Consider the following 16500-nt stretch of genomic DNA (forward strand, 5'->3'; position numbering starts at 1 on the left):
TTTGGATCTTCTCTGCAAAATTCAGGGTTTTTCCAACTTTTTACGGCTAGTGCCTCGATACATGATTTTTTTGTAGGCCGTATTATAAAGTTTCAAGACCATGAAAGTCTTTTTAGAGATATTAACTGGAAACTGTCTCATTATACTGTATATTCAATCCTAATTTATTGAAATATACCGTGTAATAAGTCCCATAAATTTCCCAGTGACCCAACATCATATTATTGACATTTCAGATTCGAGAGTAGAGAAGATTTACCATAGTATTTGATTGCGTCTGTCCAAAAGCTACTAAAAACAGAAACATTTAACTAAACTAAGCTCAAGGAAAAAGACAACAAGCCATTCAATATAATAAAAATCATATCTGAATTGCAGTTTATTTAGAGTCTATTTTAATTCCACTGCGATCCTGTGCTTGTAGACGTCCTCATCTCTTCACAAAGATTCCAAAAGCAATGTTTCCATGTGACAGGGAAGTGTGTAGTTTGCATATTAGATGCTGTGTGTTGCACTGTTGAGTGTTTTTGTTGAAGTTATGTCAGTTTTATAAACAGAACATATTTACACATATTTTAGTGCAGAAATAAAAAGGTCACTAGTGAAAAGGGGAGTGTGTGACAAGATACAGTGTCACCAATGAATTCACAGTTCATCACATATCACTTTGGTCACTAAGCAACAGTCGATAAGTCACTGACAAGAAAAAACTCTGAAACAAACAAAAACATCACGTCTCTGTTTTGGGAGAATCTCCAGTGTCGTAATACTGTGCTAGCAGCACCGGCTGTGATGACTCCAGCCGTCACTCTACCACACTGTCTATATTTAATGTAGCTGTGGTTAGTTCGTCCTTATTGGTCAGTCTGGGAATATTTCATCTTGGTCCATGGTCTTTGGTTCCAGTGTGACTTTCGAAAAAAAAAAACCTCACGAGGCGTCTGCAGGTGAGGAAGCAGCTTCGCTGACTCCCTCCTCCAGGATTTCCCTGACTTGTTCCAAACTCTCAGCCTGCCGAATAACCTCAAGCTTCACCTGAGGGGGAGAAATGGGTGAGTAAATTAACATTTTGTCAATAATGTATGGTGCAACAGTCTTGGTGGAGCAGCTCTACTGATTTGATCAGTTTGTGCAAGTCATAATAGTTTTCCCCATCTTTTGGTTCAGGCTTTCAGGCCAACAGACAACTTGCATGCCCACTGGTCACTGTCGTCAAGGCGCTGCAGTAGCAAGACGCAGATACTTTTCCTCAGAGCTCCTGAGGAAGTTGTCAACACCACTTTGGAGATAACGGGAGGAAGAAACAAGTATATACACCGAAGCTCCTACTTCGTTTTCTGGCTCCTAGAATTAACTAGCGACAGCATTAGCATCCTGGCTAACTCAATGCCAGCAGCCTGGCTACTGTCCAAAACAGTAAACAACCTTTTTAACCATCCCCACCGTTCAAGCGTACTTCTACCATTGTTCGCTGGTTCGGTTCCTACCTGCAGCGACTGCGAGAGTTGGACAAAGTCCCTCTGTACAGTCTGGCTGGTGTCGACCTGGGAGCGCAGGCTGATCACTTGACTTCGCAGCTCCAGACACTGTTGGTGGAAGGCCGCCTGACACAGAGAAGAAATCATATTTAAGTCAAGTGTGTTTGATGACAGATGTGGTGACCCCCATTGATAATCATTTTTAAAAATGTATACTATTTCCCAATGAAAGCTATATGAACTATAGCTATATTGAGTTTCATTTCAACATTATTAATACATTGCACAGCACTAATTGTGTGGATTTAGTTTTCTAAATAATGTAATTGAGGCTCTCTTTAGAGGCTGAAAACAATATTACTGGCTTCTGCAACTGGGATAAATCAGTGGGGTGCATGGGCAATTTATGAATTTCTTACTAATTTCCTAAAACTTGGAAAAATAATCTGAATTAATAATTGAAATTTAAAGTTCTTAACTTTGAGAACTGCAGCTTTACAAAACCAATTCTCAACACAAACTCCAACTAACAACCTAAAGATTTTGAAGGTGAGTTGAGCAATATGATTAATAAGGTTCAAATAAATAATATTTTTTGTGCCACAATAGATTCACCACCAGCACAAACAGTGTCACGATGGACTTCACTGAGGCAACACTGTCAACACCAAGTTTATTGCTAAACGAAGGTTGGATTTACTTTATCTTTGCTGAGAGCCTTGTTGGTGCTCTGTACGTGAGAGAGCGCCACCCGCAGGGCTTCCAGTTCGGTGCGGCAGGCCGCCAGTTCAGCCTGCAGCTGGTCCTTGTGAGCCTGGATCCTCTCCGTCTCCGTCTTCAGACTGGACAGCTGCACTGCACACACACAATTACACACGCGAGGCTGCATTAATAAGTTCATGAGAAGAAATCAATCACCACACGGGTGTTTTTAAAAAGAAAAATCCAGGTGAATTTGGAATAAATCTGAAAGAAATACACGCATCAGTTAGAAGACGTACTAACTGTCCTGCCAGACTATTAATGAAGCATGAGTTGTTCACTTACCTTCTAAAACCTCTGATAACAGAAGACGCAGGTCAAAGGAGGCAGGAAGCAAGAAAAGAGAGGACCAAAAAAAAAAGTGTCACAGTCAAGACAGTCGGTGAAGGAGAAGTGTCTGAATAATGATGTAATCCACAGACCGTTCTCCTCTGCCCGGGTGTCCAGCTGCTCCCTCAGGTTGACGATCTCAATGCGAAGGCGCTCCTCACAGTGCGCCCCCTGCGGGCGAATTCAACAGTGAAGACAAATCCACATCACGAGTAGGAGATGCATACTGCTATGAACAGTAGCTATACACATTAAATGAAAACCAGTGAACCAGTGACAGTACCTGCAGTGTTGCTGGGAATGAAGAGCCGGAGTCCAGTAACTCGTCCTCAACGTCTTCTCCCTTCAGTCTGGACAGCTCGTTGCACATCTTCCTCTGAGAAAACGAAAACTCTGCCTGCGCACAAATGTTGAAATCTGAACACCTATGCAGGCACATAAATACGGACTCGCTCTTGAAAATGACGTCACTCACCAGTCGGCTCTGGACCGCATTCTGTGATTGGCTAAAAGATTTCTGCAAATCCTGGAGGAGGGTCTCTGAAGTCTGCACCTGAGACTGGAGCATGGTCACCTGAACAAACACATTGACATGTGTATAAGCCTGCGGGTGTCATTACCACTCTGTGTTGTGATCTGGACACTGTGTGCAACTGGCTCACACACATACTTTCTCCCCACCTGTTTTTGTGTGTGATTGGTCTGTGTGTCCAGCTCTTTCTCCAGCTCCTCCTTCTCAGCCTCAAGTCGACTCACCTCGCCTCGCAGCTCCGACACCTGCAAAACACACAGCACACTCTTCACAGGTGAAGTGCAGGCTGAAAGCTAAATTAAAACTGAACCGATTTGCGTAATATTGACTAATTGCTACATACAATTTCATGAATAAAAGAAATATGGAAAATTCTAGATGTTAAAAACGCTGGGAGGCACACATTAGGCGTGATCAGTTTTTTCCTGCAAACAAATTTCAGGAGCTTGAAACTATGTTCCTGAAAGTCGATCATACAACACATTATAAAGAGGAGAGTACCTGAGCATTGAGCGCATCCCAGTCGCTGTGCGTGACCAGCCGGTGTCCAGCCGGCGGCAGGTAAATGGCTTCGGGCACCAAAGTTCCCGTGGACACCAGTGAGTCTGTGTCTTCCTGAGCGTGCTGTCTTCTGGGCAGGGAGGGCGTGTCCAAGGAGAAGGAGGACAACGAGGCCGAGTCACAGTTCCGCAGTGAAAAATACCCCTCTGTCGTGAGCGCAGTCCCTTCTCCTTCTGCCACTGCCTCGGGCTCTGTTGATCGGTTGTGCATCCTCTCCATCGATGCCGTCGCTTCGGCCTCTACCAGGCTGTTGTTGATCGATGTTGAGGATTCGATACTGGAGACTTCAGCATCCATCCTGCTTTTCCTTCCACCGATCTGACGGAGATAAACAAAAGGTGGGATTGAGTCGTGGAACATCTGGACACAATTAAAGACAGTGATTTAAACACTGACCATGTTCTGTCCACTGGCTCTCCTCCACTCCACGGTCTGAGACTGGAGAACAGCGATTCTGGCCTCATACTGCGCTGCTGTCTCTGTAAACACAACAGGATAATAAAAGTCACATGGTAAGTAAGAATACCACAATACACTCATACTTTTGGTAATAAGACAACAAAATCAGTATTATTTAGCAATTTGGCCTCAATTACAAACTGAACAAACAGGAAACTAAGAAACAAAACATTACTATTTATAGTTTGTTGCGTTAAAACAACAAAATTTGGTTTTGCACTTAATGTAAGCAAGGTTAGATTCAAATAAACACTTTGTTTTACAATGGATAAGGTTTTTTTGTCTTTTGAGCTTTTGAAGGCCTCGAATCGCAGTGCAGAAAGCCAGTCTGATGTATAATTGATAAAAAAAATCAGTTGCCAACCTGTTTTCAAAGTAGGCTGTCGCTTATCTTTTATGTGCACAGGTATATTTTCTTGTATGACCTTGTAGGATTTTATTTGTGATATGCTGTTACTGTATTTATAGCCCCTATTATACTACAGAGATCCTGCTGTGGTGTGACACACACAGACTTCAAATTCTACTTATTAATCTCTGATTTCTCTCTCATTACCAAAAAAATCTAATATCTTATAAAGTCTTATTATGTGACATTATCAGACCATGTGCACACAAGCAGCCAAACACACACACACACACACACACACACAGGCACACAGGCACACGCACACACACACACACGCACACATCCCCACACACACACCGACCTCTGAGAGCCTCCTGCAGAGACTGGATCTCTTGATCACATTGTTTTTGCAGCTCTGCCAGTTCCTCCTGTTTGCTCAGCTCACAGATCGTCGCCACTCCCTGCCAGTGTTCGGCCTGAGCTTGGCACTCGGCTAGCTGGGCCTGGAGGCTCGCCTCTGGGAAAATGAAAAACATGCTTTGTTGTCTCTTCATCATGTTGTTTTGAGGATGTTTGCATCAGGAGGAGATGGAGTCACACGAATATTGTTAACAGCCAGGTGACATGATTTAAAGGGAATCTGCATTTCTAGCAATCGGACGAGGCCTGAAAATGACCGAACAATAAGAAGAGATGACAACTCATCTGATGTTGGTGAACTTTGCAGGATGCATCTCTTATTCCTTGCATTAGTTCAGCTTTTGTAAAACAACAGAGCAGCTTTGTGTCTTGTCTTGACTGAGGCACACAACTCCTTTAAAAGCTGTAAAGATATCAGCCAGGCAGATAAAAATCTGTAGTTTCACAAACGTCTTCCTGTGCAATGGATGATAACAACCTGACTGCATCCTCGCTGCATACGAGTGTGTCAGTGCACAGAACCACGGGTTTACATTGTTGGAGATTGATGAGAAAAGTCAACCCTATCAACATATGATGCAAACGACACCTTGAACGACCACAGATCCACTTTGGAAAACACTGTCCACCAATTATAAATATATACAATTAAATCAAACATATTTGGCCTGCAACTAATGATTACTTTCATTATTGATTCAGTGATTAAGTTATTTTAACCAACTTAGCAACAAAAGAAACTCTGAATAACGACTGCCTGCTGCTGAACCTTGACCTTAATAAAACAGTACAGTACGTGCATATGTATTCATCAGTATTAAGGATCCAGTGCTGGTTGGAGACGGATTAATATTATGCTCGAAAGGGGCGTTTCCCTGCATTATACTCTGACTGTTCATTCTTAGCACGTTACGATAATGACACGTACTTTATAACTACAATGACATATTCAACGCAACGACTTTGAAGTGAAATGAAGTCGTGTTTATTCTGGTATTGCTACTTTTAGGTAAGTAACATCTGTGAGCACGTCCTCCGCCTGTGTCCAATGTGACTGGCTACAGTGAAGGAGCATCGACAGTTTACAGGATACTTTGATTCAAAAAGAAAGAACATTAGACATTTTTAAATCTCGCAATGACACACTATTGACATAATTAAACGCCATGAAGAGTTTTTACAGAGGTCCCCAGTGGCCAGTGCAAGTTTTAAAGTGTTAGCTAGCAGCTAGCAGCGCCCGTTCATTTCTACGGTCCGCGACGCTAACTACAGGTCGTCTGTCGCTCGGACGTCGACGGGCCTCGGACCGCGAACCTCGCAGCGGGTGCAGGTCGTGAGCAGGCCGGTGTCACCTCGATGTCTCCCGCTGCCGTCGGACGCGAGGCAGGTCTAAGTTTAACTCCGCCGCTTGTATCACCTGCGTGTTCACTCCTGGAGCTCATCGCCCCGCCGCAGACAGCTCACCGCCGGCGGACCGCCGAGGGAAACTGCGACTACCAACAGTCCGACGAACTTGACGATGTCATTTTTTTGTGGCTTTTTTTTTTTTCTTCTTTTCTGGCTTTAGTGTGGAGCCGGTCAGCGGCGCAGCGTCAACTTCAGGAAGCAACTTTCCCCGGTCTGAGCCTGCGGAAATCACGTCAACCTCCTTCCTGTTGTCGCATGCCTTTCTCCACCTCTGCCCGGAGAGTGTTCAACCTGCGGTGGTTTGATCCTCAGGCTACATCATTGACTGTAAACCGCGCTGTAAAGATATACACTACCACATTTCTTTTGTTTTTAGACACCTCCATCTAATCGAGCGTTTTGACTCCTTGTCAGATTCGATCCCCAGTCCGGGACGGAGTCAGCCTGTAAGGCGACATCCCACATCCATACTGCTGCGTCTCGTTTTTAACTCCATATCAGGTTTAACGCCTGTAGACGTATATCACGTGACCATGCACGTACACTGCGCATGCGCGTGCCAGTGTAAACAGGAAGCATGTGCAGCATTGATCTATAATATTAAAATCATGAAAAAAAATATAACAACCAATGATATTGACTCGTGAAAAGGCGTGACATACACGTGGAGGAGACGCAGACGTCACTATTCATTTTACCAGCAGTTCATACCAGCATCTGTTTGTAAGGCTAGTTTGATGAACTAAATGCTGTATGTTCTACTGTGTTCTACACTATTACGACAACATATCCCTCTGTACATTACGCAACAATATATTACTGTGTACATTACTCCCCTCGGGAAGGCAGTTTTGTTCATTTAAATTTTTTTTTAATGATTTATAGTTAACGGAGTCCTCGTTCCGTTTTATTTACATTTAAAATGGAAGAAATATTTTTTAAACGCTCCACTTGCAAGACATGTTTCTTTTTTTTGTAAATGCTGAATATGTTACATGCATTTTTATTTGCATTCAAAAATGTTTTAGACATTTAAAGAGATTTGAAACGTAAATTTGTGGAACTCAAAATGTTGTGGTTGCGTCCATTTGTTTCAGTACAAGGTGCAGTTTTTTACAATGTTTGATTTTGAAGTAATCCAAAAGTATTCACATTAGATTACATTATTTCTGTATACTTGCCGTGTATGATGAGCCATGTTTGGTGATATAAGTGTAGTTGTGCTTTTTCTTGCTTTATGAATGTTTCCATCTGAAATCGTACAATGCGGTTAGGGGTTGACGTCACGTAGCAAATCCAACAGGTGTATTGGCTTTGATGTCCTGACGTCAGACAGAATGTTGCGATTCGGGACGAATAGGACGATACCAGTCGGACCATCAACACTGAACACGAACTTCTGCAAACCTCAAGACAAACTTCTCCATCACCTACCGTTTGTGTTTTCTGCCAACATTGAGAGGACCAACAACTCCAGAGCCGAGGTAAGATTATTTGACCAGGGAATTATTTTAAGACGAACTTTGTTAAGAGATAAACTTATTCGGACCACCTAAGATTTCCTTTTATTTCTTCATATTTTGTCTAAAGCTCAAACAAAAAAAACAAAAATAAGTAAGTCCGTGTGAAACCTCCTGACAAGACCCTCGTCATTGTTCATTTTAACAGGCTGATCTTGATATTACTCCTCTAAAATGACAACGTGAAAATTACGATTTTATTAATTTTTCCTCGTATTATTACGACACTGACTGTTAAATTATTATCGTTTGATTATAAAACATTTATAATATATAATAAAAGTATTTAGACTTTTTTTTCTTGTTAAATCATGACTTTGTACTCGACTTTTTCTCGCAATATTACGACTTTGTTAACATTAATTACGACCTCATTCTCGTCACATTATGATCTTCTTCATCGAATTTTTTCTATCAATACTCGTAATATTACGACTTTATTCTCGAAATCTCAGATTACTTTCCCCTGTAGTTGCCCCTAATACTCTGTTGTGACAAGCAGACGTGTTTAAATTCAGCTGTGTGATTCAGTTTGAAGGTGAAACAGTTGTCTTTTTGTGTGCATCTAAAGAAAGGATGGGACTGTGTTTTTAATATTTGTATATTTGTGTTTTTCAGTCATCTGGACAAATGCACAATGGAGATCCAGCCCAGCGTTATGGGCGAACTCCCAGTAACATCTTTAAGAGCCAGTGTCAAGCCCTGCAGACCTGCAAGAGGGAGAACCAGCAGCTGGCAGCAAAAAACTCTGCTCTGAGGAAGGAGCTGGCCAGCCTGAGAAGCAAATGGGAGGAGGAGAGGGAATCGCAGATCAATGAAAAAACATACAGTCTGTCAATTGTTAAAGAACACATTGGCCACATGGTCCAGGTTCTAGAGGATTCAAAAGCCCTGGTAAGGGAGAGTGGCACACAGCTAAGACACAGTGCCTTGATGAGGAGGGAAAAGCGAGATGAAATCCCCAGTTTAAAGTCAAGTGTTCAGGAACAGGAGGCGGAGGCGCAGACGGTTAAATCCAGGATCCTGCAGAGAAAGACAGAGTGTCAGAACAAGATCACCACTCTGGAGGAGAGTCTCACGTTAGAGCAGGAGGCCAGCAGACACAGAATGGAGGAGCTGCAGAAACACCTCCGAGACACCGAGGAGAAGTTTCTCACAAAGCAGCAGTATTCCAGAAACATAGTGACCAGGATGGAGGAGGAGATCAAACTCCTCACCCTGAAAAACCAGGAGCTCCAGGTACACCACATCAGCTCATTTTGATTTGAATAATAACTGGTTGTACTCTAAGTTTGATTCAGTTTCAGACTTTGAAAGAGAAAATACTGAAGTATATGTTGTCTCTTTGTCTTTTCAGGAATTCGCATTCATGTCAGATAAAGACAAAGCAAGGATGAAGAAGGAGGAGAAGAAAGCAAAGAAGGAGGCAGAGGAGAAGGAGAAGAAGGAGTGGAAAGAGAAGAAGGAGCAGGAGAAGACGGAGAGAGTGGAAAGAGAGAAAGAGGAGAAGAGGGAAAGGAAGGAGATGAAGAAGAGAGAGAAGGATGAGAAGAAGAGAAACAAATAAACCCTTTTCCTTTCTCCCCAAAACCTCCCCAACTCCCCCCTCACCCTTTACCCCCAACCTCCACTTTTCTTGAAAAATTATTAAATGTAAATAAATTTTAATCATAATTCATTCTTATCCACCTGTTCCCTGGAATACATCAATATTATCAATACATCTGCTATTTCAGATATGGCTGCAACCTTTTATACAGCAGAGAAATACTACTCTCCAGTGGTAAAGGTTTAGTACTGCATCAACCAGTTGGCCAAGACCTTGGAGTGGTTTGACTTTTCGAAAAGATCCAATGTGCTTGAAGAATTGATAAGTGAAATAATTCACACAGATGTTAAATAAACAAAAATAAATAATAACCTTCAAATAAGTGTTTATTAGCAGCACCTTTAGAGTTTTGTCTTCTTGCACCTGCTTCATGGCATGGCTGCATGAAAATTAGTTTCCTGTGCTTGGCTTTAAATTAAAAACAAAAAGCACAGAACCTGAAATTATTGTCTCCCACTTGAAATGGGAATACCACAGAATGAATCTGTCCTTACATCTACATGCTCTCATAAAAATGTGGATCCATTCCTAGAATTCACTCAACTCTTAAAAATTTTCATTTCATCAAAAAATTTGGAATCCGGAGAGGAATGCATCCTGCCATCAATATGGGTATACATGGCTTTGCTGTAGATGCAGATTATTGTACTTTTGTTTCACACATAACTTGACCACATTACACCTTTTTGAAGAGTTTCAAATCACTGTCATTTTTAAAATGCTGATATTAAAAAAAAAGATAAAAGCACTTAAGTATGATCACTTTCTGTACTGAACATTATTCTTTATTAATTTGTTGTAGTTAAAACAGTCACAAAGTAGAAACAGAAAAGTATAAAAAGTTGAATTTGGTAACAGGTACAGTGTTTGATTACTGGCTCACAATCTTCATTTACTTCAATAGTCTGAGTTGTGTGGTCAATTGCATATTCTACATATTATAACACAGATGTTCATGATTGAAATTTGTGCATTAATACCAAAACTAACTTCATGATACAAAGCAGACAAAGTACTGTTTAAAATGCTGGTGAAAGTCTGTAACACATACAATGTGACTTGCGTAAACCAGTGCTATATGCCATTCAAGCAAAATACAGTTTCTCTGATAAAGTAATATTATAAATAGATTGGAATTATTATTATTTTTGTTATATCTTTAAGTGGTACACGCCCAAGTTCCTTTGAGTGGAGCAGAGTCACAGAGGACATGTTTATAAATGCTCACAACGAATAAGTTATCTGTAATAAAAGTTCATCTGCCTTGAGACTGAACCCTTCTTATCTGCAAGTAGTGTGGTTTAACGGGTTTCACAGAAGGAAACATCCTCAAATAGTAAGTGAGACAGGTTTTACAGAATACAAAGCATCAGAGCTTTTATATGTGCTTCAAAGTGTAGTTTACAGATTGGAAGAAACCTTGGAAAACTTGGACCTGGATCACTGTGGGGATGTGGTGTCTTCGCGTAGATCTCATGTGTCTTTACAAATCCATGTCCTGATCGCTGACACTCTGGCGGAGGTATTCTTCATAGAGATTTTTCTAGAGGAAAGGAATAAACCATTAAACACACCTCATTACAGCCCCATTTATTGCCAATAACATTTCAGAGTCTGTCACTTTCACGATACCTTTTTGGTTTTGACCACCTCCAGAACATACTCCAGCTTCTCCTGCAACTGCCTCCTCTGTTTGCCTGACAGAGTTGGTTGAGTCCTGCAAAAAATTTAAGGGAAACGCCTCGATCACCAAGAATTTGGATCTGATTTGTTTTTAGGAAACATGTAGGAGAAGGTCATAGTAGCTAAGGTTGGAAAACTACAGGTTTTGTTTTTTAATATTCAAGATCAATGATCTAAATCCATGGAGAGCCATTATCACATGCAACTGCCTAACTACTAAAAAAAACCCAAAGCTCCTGGATAGGAAATATGTTTCTACTTCCTTTTAAAAACTAAAATGAGATTATCTTCTCCGTTCCACAAAGGGAAACGGAAATGTCACAGTTGCAGGATGTTGCAGTACAAAAAAAGGAGTAAAAAAATAAGAAAATAATAGTTACAGGAAAAATGACAATACTCTACACAGGGGTTTGTTAAAAAATAAAGCTGATGTCTAACATTGTCACAATTCTTTGAGGAAGGAAAAGATCAATATAAAGATCGTTTGATCGTGTGCTGTGTTTATGTTCTAAGAAATACTAAAGCTTTAAAATTCCCACGTATTGTTGTCGGCCTAAAAAAAATCCAGTAACAGTGAGACAGCATTCAAAAGTAAAAGAAAAAAAATAAGGAAAAAATGGATTAAATGTCAAAAACTGTTAAGGATATTATAGTAAATGAGAATTGGTCAAATTTCCTTATAGTAGGTAACCGTACAGCAATAAATTCTGTCATTTCAGACAAGAAGCTGTGATGGTGCCGAGATCTGACTCCTACCTGAAGGAGAAGCGTGCGATGATGAGCAGGAGGAAGGAGAGGAGGACCAGTCCCCCACAGGTGTAAAGCTGCTGCTCCGCGGAGAGGGAGTCAAATATTCTCACTATGGGAGTCTGTGGATTATAAAAAAGCTTCTAGAATTGGACTCTATGGCTATAAAGACTCTTTTGTGAATGTGCTCTTGCTTGAACACTCACCAGGTAGACTGAGAGCGCCTCTGTGCCCTCGTGGCCCAGAGCCATGTGCAGAAGATCCTTGGACAGAGCGCCCAGCACCAGTAAAGCCATCAGAGCCATCGGGACACTGAAGCCGAGCAGAGTCAGGAAGCAGCTCTTGCAGCGTGCTCGTCGGTTCTTTACGGTGGTCTGTCTGTGAGAGCACGGGGTCAAAGTTATTCTCTGAGGGCACCGTTAATCTGCACGTGTACTAAGGTATATGTCTGCACAGGTCCATGCTTCAGTTACATGACATTACAGTCTGTAACATTACTGTAAAGTTTTTATGTGGGTTACCTGTCGTTACTGAGCGTATCAGTGATGGCCTCACTAATGAGCTCACAGTCCTTCTCCAGAGAGTTGAGGGTATTCTGGACCGTTTGGTTAATCGTCTTCTCGACAGTACGACAAACCTCCTCAATCTGGTTGACGCAGCGACTTGGCTGAGAAGAGAAACACAAAAAAAAAATTCCATGTCAGCCAGTACACTAATCAAACTAAGAGGAATGACACTGCATGCTTGTAAAGCAAGTGATCTGAGCTGGTGTATGAGCTGAGAAAGTTGACATCAATGTCAAAAACTCAATGCAAGTGCAGATCTTACCTTGTTAGGATTGGGGATATAGATGGTGGGCATGTCAAAGCCACATTTGTTGAGTCCAGGTCGCTTGCAGAGCTCCTGGACAATCTGCATCATTACTCTCTGAGAAAACAATAACTAAACAAGTCAGGAGGAGAAGGAGCGAGTGTTGTCCTCTCTGTTGTAGAGAGTTTTTCCAGTGACTCGTTATATATTCCCCTCACTCGGACCACATTCAGAGATGGTCTGGGACACGTTTGGTCGACATTCTTTAAGCTGTGTGAAGGCAAATGCGTTGTACGCCACATTAAAGTCTGCCTACTCAACTGACGTTCTCTGACCTGCTTTTTTGTAATCTTACAGGCATGGAAACTTTTTTTTTTTTTCATTGACAAGACAATACGAAGCCCTTAAAACTAATTTTTAATCTGAGCTGTTGCTGTGCATACCTGTCTGTCCGACTCTCCCCCAGCCTCGTCCGCTTTGCTCAAGTAAAAATGCAGCCGGTCCCCGTGTTTCTCATTCAGACTTTCCACGATGTTGAGGGTGCGCTTGCACAGAGCCTGACCCATGGGGTCAAAGAAGACCAGGATCAAGTCACACAGATCACCTGAGAGTGGCAGTGGGAATAACCATTATTTTCAACATCAGGTTTACTATTATAAAATGTCATAATTTTTACTGCAAAAAAACGTAAGGTGGCATGATGACAGAGTGAACATTTCATCTAACTTTCCAATACAATTATGTTTACCTGTGTCTTATTTCGACACAAAATTTTGTATCATAGCACATTTTCACAAGGGATATGATTCTTGATACGGTACAACAGCAGTCAAGGTCAGTTAATGGAAACACACCGAGCCACAGGAGAACCTCGTCTACGTCAAAGGGATACTTCATATCACCATCCACCAAGCCCGGGGAATCCACAAATGTCACCAAGCTGAACCGTTTCTGTCGTGAGGTGCAGATCTCTGTGCTCAGGTACTCGGAGACACCTGTCAAAGGAGATTAGCACATGAGGCAGTTCCTCTGTTATGCTTGAACAAATGTGCAGCACAATAACCTGAATGCTTCTTTGAGTGACACATCAACCAACGCTTATGTTCTAAAAGAATATTTTTTTAGAGTTTGTCTCAGTGTGTGTGTGTGTGTGGGGGGGGGTGTCTCATGGTTATGTCAGTGTTTCCATAGCATCAAACTGTAGGGATGGTGTCACACTGTCTATAATGGTTGGGTTCAATGCGGCATCCTCCACACACACAAACCAGGTTGAATAATTGCCAAGAATGGACAAACAACGACATATCTGCAATTTAGACACTTCTGCTGAGCTTGGCAGCAGCCAAAAATATCACCTTTGAACTTCTGCAGAGGCTTGAAGTGTGGATATAGATGAAGGGTGGCATTTCCCTAATGAAAAAAAAAAGAGCAAAATCAGCAGGACATCATTGAAATCACTGGAGAAGATCTAACATAGGATCATGTAATAAATCGCTACTTCATAAGAAGTAACTTAAAGGGACAGTGAGCAATTGACAGTATGGCTATGAAAATGGCTGATGTTGGGAATGAGAAATACATTCTGTTTACCTCATCCAACACTTCACAAACGTAAAGATACTGCAGCACTCACTGTGAGAGATTCTCTCTTGCGTCCACTCGTGATAAAACTGAAGCCTTGGGTCTCAATGGCCACTCCAGTGCGCTGGATGTGCTCCTCCACATACCTGACAAAAATAAACACGAAAACCAGCTCATACCACGCAATGTACTGTACCGACACATTATCCAGCAGAATCAACAGAATGTTTTTAGTGATGCACGTATTCACAGCAAGATGCTACACTGCACTAATGCATTGTGGATTGCATTCATCAGCTAAATTGTATTGAAGTCTGTGCAGAAGAGGAATCGAACTTTATGACACAGACACAAAGGAGGGTGGACAGGCTGAGACTGAGTGCACTTCAGTGGACCTGTCACAGCTTTTGAACATGATGATATTGGTACTGTGTCGTGTGTGTGTGTGTGTGTGTGTGTGTGTGTGCGTGCGTGCGTGCGTGTCTTTCTATAGCTGAGAGCAATAATTTTGGCTCTACACCATCATTGTGAGGACATTTTGGCCGGGCCTCACAACTTCAAGGGGCTGTTTGAGGGTTAAGACTTGGTGTTAGGGTTAGAATTGGGTTTAGGTCAGGGTGTGGGTTAGGGTGAGGCATTTAGATGTGATGGTTTAGATTAGGGTAGGGGGCTAGGGAATGCATTATGTCAATGGGGGTCCTCACAACTATTGAGAGACACACGTGTGTGTGCGCATCATAGTACATTTACCAGTTGATGAAGGAGCTTTTCCCGGCAGAGTGGTTTCCCATCAGCATCACACTGATCTTTTTCCTTGGTGGCAGCAACTTCACCCCGACAGATTCGGCCACTGTCATCAACCCTGCAGCAGCCACAGAACACGGTTAAGGGCTGCGGCTCACAACGTTTTCGACTTAAAACTAGTTTGCCGCTCGTCTTCTTGTTTAATCGGTTATTCAAACAATGGCTTGATTATTTTTTGAAGTAAAGGTGGGTATTTTAAAACATCCATCCATCCATTCATTCATCCATTCATTCATTCATTCATTCATTCATTCCACTGGGACCCGTGCTCTATTGGGTTCAACCGCGTCTTGTAAACTGACACGAAATGGGCTTTACAAAAGTTGACAAAAGCTGCTACATCGTCGCCTGGCGGAATTCATCAACTTTAACGCCGCCTAGCGCAACGTCAGCCCTCGGACCCGTGGCTAGCTAACTGTTAGCTCCCTGCTATATCGCGTTACTATCTAACTCAGCTCGCTAACCCGCCTGCAGTCAGTCGGCAAGCAGCTCTGCTCGATTGACTTTTTAACCAAACGCGTCCTTGTCGGCGCGTCTTCCGGTCATTTCTTTAGCGTCCAACAAGTTGCATGTCAGCCCTCTCACCGCTGTCGGGATCCGTGTACAGATGGTGGCAATCCCGCAAGATGCGCTCATCGCAGGAAACGCCGGCGGATAGCGCTTCTGCGTTCGCGGCACTTCGGTTCCTAATTTTCCCGGACATTGTTGGACGGTGATTATGTCAAAAGTTCCTCAGTCAGTTGTCCGAGGATGTCAGCTGAAGTCCACGACTCTCTGAACAAAGCAAAGCCGGTGTGTCCGCCTTATTTGAATCGCCCCGGTCCGTTGACACCACACGGGATCGAGACGTACCGCGGCCACGTCGTCAGCTTGAGAAGCTTTTCTCTTTTTGTCGCTCGGGCTTCTGGGTAATGTAGTTCATCCGATGATAGAAGTGTGGCGTCACGCATGTAATGACCGCGTACATGAGCCGCACACGGCCATTTAATAGAGGAAAATAAATGATAAATTATATATATATATATTTAAAATTCACGGCTTATAAAAACAGAAGCTCAGTAGGAGCACATGGACCAAAAAACAGTTGCGTAATTGTCTACATAGAATATAAGATGACCCTTTATTAGTGTTGGGTGTGCTGATACAACCGTGAGACATTTTAGTCAAGACAGCTAATGTTGCCCACACTGTAAGACAAAAAAAAAATACAGCACACAATGTAATAAGTTTAGTGAAGGGAGAAACTCAAGAGTTCATAGTGTTTTACTATTTAAAGTGAATAAAATTAACTAAAAGAAATCACACAGTAACAATGTAAGATTTCAACAGTACAACGTTCTGGTTTTATACCTTAAAAGCGGCGAATGTCATGTACAGACTAATGTTAAGGCCTAATCAGTGATGGATTTGTAGTGCCTCCTATAGAACTGGTGTGCTCCTAATTCAAT

The 16500-nt window shown here is 42.1% G+C and overlaps 3 protein-coding genes across 4 annotated transcripts; 1 reads left to right on the forward strand and 2 right to left on the reverse strand.

Annotated features, from left to right (window-relative positions):
- Positions 1 to 350: 350 nt before the first annotated feature.
- Positions 351 to 7572, reverse strand: rabep2 (rabaptin, RAB GTPase binding effector protein 2). 2 transcript variants are annotated; one of them, XM_035615039.2, is made up of 12 exons: positions 7480 to 7572; positions 4833 to 4988; positions 4060 to 4142; positions 3604 to 3981; positions 3252 to 3347; positions 3046 to 3144; positions 2854 to 2967; positions 2663 to 2741; positions 2526 to 2537; positions 2179 to 2333; positions 1488 to 1604; positions 351 to 1035 (listed from the first exon to the last, which is right to left on the reverse strand). In XM_035615039.2, exons 1-12 carry the CDS (start codon positions 7547 to 7549, stop codon positions 931 to 933), a joined length of 1464 nt encoding a protein of 487 aa, XP_035470932.2. In that variant the 5' UTR covers positions 7550 to 7572; the 3' UTR covers positions 351 to 930. The 2 variants fall into 2 exon arrangements, with proteins under 2 accessions (XP_035470932.2, XP_035470933.2); XM_035615040.2 differs by lacking the exon at positions 7480 to 7572 and adding an exon at positions 6309 to 6812.
- LOC118288684 (trichohyalin-like) lies at positions 7530 to 10186 on the forward strand. Its single transcript, XM_035615043.2, has 3 exons — positions 7530 to 7782; positions 8437 to 9057; positions 9176 to 10186. Exons 1-3 carry the CDS (start codon positions 7636 to 7638, stop codon positions 9383 to 9385), a joined length of 978 nt encoding a protein of 325 aa, XP_035470936.2. The 5' UTR covers positions 7530 to 7635; the 3' UTR covers positions 9386 to 10186.
- si:ch211-11k18.4 lies at positions 10182 to 15940 on the reverse strand. Its single transcript, XM_035615042.2, has 12 exons — positions 15638 to 15940; positions 14999 to 15110; positions 14301 to 14394; positions 14023 to 14077; positions 13522 to 13662; positions 13111 to 13271; positions 12686 to 12784; positions 12379 to 12524; positions 12064 to 12235; positions 11867 to 11979; positions 11060 to 11144; positions 10182 to 10970 (listed from the first exon to the last, which is right to left on the reverse strand). The coding sequence occupies exons 1-12, from the start codon at positions 15753 to 15755 to the stop codon at positions 10911 to 10913; spliced, it is 1356 nt and encodes a 451-aa protein (XP_035470935.1). The 5' UTR covers positions 15756 to 15940; the 3' UTR covers positions 10182 to 10910.
- Between the last annotated feature and the right edge of the window lie 560 nt (positions 15941 to 16500).

Source organism: Scophthalmus maximus, chromosome 17 (assembly GCF_022379125.1).
Source record: "Scophthalmus maximus strain ysfricsl-2021 chromosome 17, ASM2237912v1, whole genome shotgun sequence".
NCBI lineage: Eukaryota > Metazoa > Chordata > Actinopteri > Pleuronectiformes > Scophthalmidae > Scophthalmus > Scophthalmus maximus.